The sequence below is a fragment of the Hemiscyllium ocellatum genome, chromosome 11 (genome assembly GCF_020745735.1).
Source record: "Hemiscyllium ocellatum isolate sHemOce1 chromosome 11, sHemOce1.pat.X.cur, whole genome shotgun sequence".
In the NCBI taxonomy this organism is placed as follows: Eukaryota; Metazoa; Chordata; class Chondrichthyes; order Orectolobiformes; family Hemiscylliidae; genus Hemiscyllium; species Hemiscyllium ocellatum.
In genome coordinates this window covers 86,682,063-86,688,799 of record NC_083411.1, presented here as the reverse complement: position 1 = coordinate 86,688,799, position 6,737 = coordinate 86,682,063, and the positions used below count along the sequence as shown (strand labels likewise).

Here is a 6,737-nt window from a genome sequence, read left to right as displayed (position 1 = left end):
TGCCTTTGCCATGTGTGTGTTTATGAGATGTTACTACATTGGAACAGTTACTGCTTGATAGTTAAATAATATATTATTCTCTTCAGTTTTCCAATTGAGTTGTTGTTTCAATTCTTCTTTCTTTTGTTTGTAATTTAACAACAGGAAGGATAAAATGTGTGTTGCTTCAAGCCGAGTAGTTTAACCAATTGAATTGCATCTGGAACACAATGCCTTACACTTGTCTTCAAAATAATAAAAAGTTGAGGTCTATGCTATCTACTTATTACATTTTGAGGGAGTTTGGTCTGGTCCATAACAATAAATGAAAGAACTGTGGATGCTGGAAATCAGAAATGTAAACTGAAGTTGTTGGAAAAACTCTGCAGGTCTGGCAGCATCTGCAGAGAGAAAATAAGTTCTGAAGAGGGCTCACTGCACCCAAATTATTAAGTCTGCTTTCACTTCACAAATGTTGCCAGACCTGCTGAGTTTCTCCAGCAATTTCTGTTTTTGCTTCTGATATCTTTACCTATTGAATAAAATTAAAGAGTCAAACACTTTCCCGCATCAATGGGGCATCGTAAATGACAAACAGACAGTTTTCTATCATTTCTAAGGCGTAATGCAAAGTTTTCAACCAATGTCAATCCATTCTAATAGTAACAGTTGTTAGAATGAACAACAGAATCCAGCTGTAGTAATTCAACATATCTGATATGTATTGTAGGTAAAATAAAATTTCCTTTACGTACTTTCACTGATTCAGTGGAAACTCTTTAGCAACTTGTATAAATGAGGACAGAGACATGTTTGGGGCTGAATTAGCTGATTTTAGCCAAGTAGGCCAATTAGGATGTGGGTGCACCACTTCATGGGGGAGGGAAGGTAAACTATAGCTGAAAATGTATTGCTGGAAAAGTGCAGCAGGTCAGGCAGCATCCAAAGAGCAGGAGAATTAACATTTCGGGCATGAGCCCTTCTTCAGGTTCATGCCCGCAACATCGAGTCTCCTGCTCTTTGGATGCTGCCTGACCTGCTGCGCTTTTCCAGCAACACATTTTCAGCTCTGATCTCCAGCATCTGCAGTCCTCACTTTCTCCTCGAAGGTAAACTATAGGCCCATGTAGGAAGAATGGACAGGTGGAGGGCTATGGAATTCACATAACAATGCATTAACATGTTCAAGGAGGCAAGAAAGTAAAAGCTACATATAATGTTGCAAATAAAACTATTTGCCATAAGAAGTAAAACATTCAAAAGCTTCCATCCAAGATGGAGACAAAAAGAGGACAGTGAGAAAACATTGTTCTGATGGGATTGCCTTACGTGTCAATGCTGTCACCTTCCATCACTGACTGGACAGGTAGGTAGCCTCTTTGCGGATGCTTGCTAAAATATTGCTTGGTTCTGAATTTGTTTTTCAATGTCTTGGCAAAGTCCCGCACATTTTCTCCTGACGTAGTCTGGGGGAGAAGCAAACAAAGTTACTTTCCAGTTGATACACTTAAGTTAAACTCTTGTTAATTATGGGATTTTGGGTTTGAATCAAAATGAATGTCTTTTCACACTGTTAGCTGTAACATTCCAGACTAGAATTAGTTTGAATCAGTCTCAATACAGTTCTCCTGCTATATTATGTTGTTAAAAAAAACTGTTCTGAGCTGTTTTTACATTCATTCGGATAATGCAGGCACTGTAGGCCAGGTCAGTATTCATTGACCATCACTAATTACCCAGAAGGTAGTTAGAAGCAAATCACATTGCTATAGGTCTGGAATCATGTGTAGCCCAGACTCACGTTAAGTTTGGCAGATTTCCTTCACTAAAGGACACGAATGAGCCAGAAGTGTTTCCATGCCAATTTACAGTTTAGCTTTTTATTCCATATGTGTAGCTGCAATAGTGGGATTTGAATCCATGACCGCAGAATATTAGATTGATTGTCTGGATAAATAGTCCAGTGACATCACCACTATACCAGCACCTCCCTACGTAGCTGGTCTAGAAAGTAGAGAAATTATCCTTTGCATGACATACTTTGGGATAATTGTAGAACATAACTTTTCATGCATGAGCCTTCGGTTTCAACGATGGTTTCAGGAAATGGATCTGGAGAGAGTTCTGGCAATAGGATGCAAAGAAAGGGAGGAAAAAAGTAATGGAGCAAATCTTCCTAAACTTGCTGTCATACACCTTCTTTCAGTCAATACAATGGTTTTAGTAGACTAGGTTGCCTGGCTGCCTTTTTGGCTAAGATGCTTTGTAGTGAAGAGAGATCTAGAAACAAAAGGGTGAGACAATATACCTAAAATGATGACCTTAGCAGGCAGCCCAATTAAGTTACTGGGTATAGCATTAGATTGTGGTTGTAATTTTAGGCCCAGAGTTTTGGGGTGACATAATGGAATAGTGATTAGCACTGCTTCCTTACAATGTCAGGGATTCTAGCCTTGGGTGACTGTGGAATTTGTGCATTCTCCTTGTGTCTGAATGGGTTTCTGCTGGATGTTACGGTTTCCTCCCTTAGTCCAAAGATATGCAGGTTAGGTAGATTGGCCATGCTAAATTGCCCTGTAGTGTCCAAGGATGCATAGGCTAGGTGGTGTTAGCCATGGGAAATGCTGGGTATGGGGATAGGGTGGGATGCTCTTTGGAGGATCAGTGCCGACTTGATAGGCCGAATGGCCTCTATCTCTACTGTAGGGATTTTATGGGTATCAAATGGGTTGTTATTATTGCTTTCAGTCAAAAGTCACTTGATTGTGTCAGCTGAACAGAGAAGCGTCTTCTTTGGAAATTGAAACCAACATCGTATAACTAAAATCTCATCAAGCACAAAGTTATATTGGTCAGTGTTTTACCAGCTATCGCTATAACAATGTAACATGATGGAATAATGCTCTTTGTGAGAATATATGTAGTAATATATATCACTTACAGGGACACAGTATTCCATGATGGGGTAATGTAGTTTGTGACCCTTGTTTGCCCTTCCTGTCAAGAAACATGTTTGGCAGATGTCAACATTAAACTGCTTCAAACTGCGGTATCTGAAGCAGAAAAGACAGATTTTAGAGATAGTGAGGAATAGAAATTGAACTTGAAACAAGAATCAAATGAAAAACAATTCTGCAGCAGGAACAACTAAAAGAATTATATACAGGAATATTTTGTTACCAATAATGTCAACACGCACTAAGAGATATATTTGATTGCTAAATATTGTCAACAAGCACCAATAAATGTGCGAGGTAACCAGTCCTTAGCCAGTCTGAGCAGTGGCAAGGAATACAGTGCCAATGTATATGCTAAAGCACAAGAGCTCATTGCCAAAACAGGCAGCAAGCACAGGTAAAAATAGCAACTCAGTGCAAGTGCAGTGACTGTTTTGGCATGTTAGCTGTTTACTTTTCTCTCCTTGGATTTGACAAGGCATAGATGCATTCACTGGAAGGAATGAAGATTTAAAAGTGCAAGTGGATATAGAGGATGATTAGATATAATGGTGGTGTCTCTATTAAGAAATGTTGACTAGATTCATTTCCAACATTTATTAGGGTATGTGAACAATAAATTAAATCCACTACAATATTCACTCAGTTTGCAGAAAATGAATCAACAGGATAGTGATTATGTGTACTTTCTGTGAACTTCCCCTTCCATTTCTCTTCTTGAACTCTATTCCCACATTCTCTTCCTGAAATTATGCAATCTGCCTAGACCATCTAACTCCCCATGTTTACACCAAAGAAAAAACACTAGAATGAGTGAGATAAAAAGAGAGATATTACTGGAGGAGAGAGAGACAAAAATGAGAAACAAAGAGTATTCACTTGTGGGGAAGACCATAACTAGAAGCAATAAAATAAGATATTTCATAATAAATCCAGTCAGGCAGTCTGGCGAAACCTCAGGAAACTCAGTGATAGGTTAGAATTAGGAACTCAATACTTAATGAGTGTTTGATGTGAATAGCATCAATGTATTTAATGAGACAGCGGATAAACAAGAAGGAGAAAGGAATAGAAATTTCTGTTGAAAGAATGAGATGAAGAAAGACTCAAAACAGACTATCTGAAGCATAAACCAATAACAACTATTTCTGTGCTGCCAATTCTGTGTAATTCTCTGCATCTTAAAGTTGAAAAATAATGTTAAGCCAACAGGCCTCTACAGGTTTGGGAAGTCCTAAATCTGATATTTTTATCACTGATAATGAAGAATAACAATTGATTTGAATATTTAGGCTTGGTATTAGTAATTGTGCTACGCTAACTCCAGTTTAGCCCAGAATCAAATCCCGACATTAAATAATGCAAGAAAAAAATCCAGCATTAAATAATGCAAGAAAAGTCATTACACAGCTTACTCCTCTTCAATATATCCACTGGGTATAATAACATCAGAGAGAAATGGAGAAACAGGATCTTTATTTAACTGTATGGCTTAATTGAGAAATAAATAGGGTAAATATAAAGAAAATTGGCTGTATGCACCTACCTAAAGCCTTTAATTGGGCATTGCTTGCAGATGTGACATTTGGCTTGGTGTTTTGCAGCTTCTGAAGTTATTAAACGATGTAGGACCGGCAACCAGACCATCGACTGGGGCTCCAATTTCATCCACTCCAGGAAGTGGGTGGCTTGAATTACTGGTTTATCATTAACCTGGAGATAGTACGGTAAAGAACATACTACAGATATTCTGTTGACGTGATCTTCAAGTCTAGACTCTATACATAGCCTCTAGCTAGGTTGTCTGATCTGTGTTCTGCTGATGCGCAGCTTAAACTATTTATTTTAAAAGGGTTACCAGAGTCATTGAAAGAATGCTGATGGGAAATTCTAGTATTCAGTGTAACAGGAAGGGTTGTGCTTTATTAAATCGGCAAAGGGATAACTGTCAACAAAAATAAAAAAATTTGCAAGGTTTTGCTTCTGGAAAGTTTTACCTAACAGAAAAAAAATCATAATATGAAATTTTATGACATCGTGTATGGATTGTTGGAATGGGATGATTGCAGTGATAATGGATGATTGAATGGGGATTTAAATTCTAAGTGTCAGTATAAATATTTACTTTGAGAAGTAGAGAACACATAGAAGTCAGTGTTCATGCCAGAATCACTGAAGTAGGGAAGAAGTCAGAGTCTGTGAAACAAACTCAAGAAGTTGTGAATTAGATTAAGAAAGATTATTATTTCTGAGCTCACCAGCTCACCAGAATGATACCCTACCATCTCCAATCCTGAAGCCACTGTTGAAATAAACTGCCATGGCTTTCTGCCCTGCTTTGAGCCCAGTGCAATTAGCCTCATGTGTGATAGGTTCCTTCAACTGGCATGATCCAGACAGATTGTCAGTGGCTCATAAAAAGGATGTAATTTCACACCAAATTATTAAAGTGAATATATCCTTCTTTGTACTATAATTTGGTGACATGCGGAAAATACATTTGGAAAATGTCATGTCATGTGTTTTGAAAGTACAAGGCAGATGGACAGCTTTTAATATTGAAGTCTAATGAAAGAGAGTATTATCACCCAGAAAGTGGCTTTTTGCATTGCTCCAAGGATTACCACTATCTTGCCTGAGAGTATTGGATGTCTGGAGTGATTTGCCGGGTCAAGCTTCTCTTGTGTAATTTACATGTAATAGAGAGGAAAAGGATACTTGAAATTATAGATGAGGAAAATTCAGCCCACAGTGTAGAACAGTAGGTTTCTGACTCGCGAGGCATGAAGGTCAATTTTAGAGCTTTGTACGAGCTTTCTAGGTCAATTGTACCACAGGTTGGCCTTCACTGAGATATCCCAACGGGGAGGATAACTAGGGATGTTGGGACAATTTAAATCAAAAAGGCAAGTGAAACGAGATTAGAATAGACTTCTTGGAAGGGTAACTACATTTTAAGGTTTAGGGAATAAGAATTTTTTAAGAGGTTAAATCGTACGAGATGGCAAAAATGCAAAATAAATTGAGATTTAAAAAGAAGGAAATGTTAAAACAAAATGTATGGCTATAACTGCACAATTATGAGAAAAAAATGTTGAGTGCTAGAAACATTGATTAAAATGGAGAGCCTCATTAAAATATAAAATCTCATTAAAATACATCTCATTTAGATAGAAAGTCATAAGAAAGGGTCTTAAATTGTGCTGTTGATGTGTCTCAGCATGATCATGGATCTAGATGACCTGTCTGGGAGCTGAAAATAGTCCATCAGTATTTTCGACGCATAGAATTTTGTGCTCACTGCAGCGTCTATCTAGTGGGAGGAGACTTGTGGTAAATTCACATTGTTATGTTTTCTATGTTACTGTACATAGATAAGTGAAATCTTGGTGTACCAACTAATTTGCAAGTATGAACAGATAGATTTCAGCGAGATCTTTGAAGCTCCGATTCCTGAATTTGGCAATGATCCTGTTATGGACACACAATGCTCAGACAACATCCCTAAGGGCAGGTCTGTAAAGTGCTACTTTCAAGCTGTGGATTCTGAGAACAGGGAGCTGTGAAACATTTGGGTTGTGAGGCTACGATGTAATTTGTAGGTCATTTATTACAGAGAAATGCAGCTAGTATTTGAACTTCCTTAAAGAATTTCATCCCTGCGGATTTAAACTCCACTCAAAACTAAACCAAGGTTTTAAAGCAAAGGTCTGTGTCATTCCTTTTTTAAGGAGATAGTATCCAACAAGTACTTCAGTTGCAAAGCTCAAGATTTATCTTCTGCAAGTCCAAAGATTAATC

The 6,737-nt window shown here is 37.9% G+C and overlaps 1 protein-coding gene across 1 annotated transcript in view; it reads right to left on the bottom strand.

The window, feature by feature from the left end:
* Nucleotides 1–1,304: 1,304 nt before the first annotated feature.
* Nucleotides 1,305–6,737, bottom strand: part of drp2 (dystrophin related protein 2) — a 75,290-nt gene continuing 69,857 nt past the window's right edge. The window contains exons 13-15 of the mRNA XM_060832217.1: nucleotides 4,483–4,649; nucleotides 2,921–3,032; nucleotides 1,305–1,445 (exon numbers count right to left, since the gene is read on the bottom strand). Of these exons, the coding sequence (XP_060688200.1) occupies nucleotides 1,305–1,445; nucleotides 2,921–3,032; nucleotides 4,483–4,649 (420 nt within the window). The remainder of the gene's footprint in view (nucleotides 1,446–2,920; nucleotides 3,033–4,482; nucleotides 4,650–6,737) is intronic.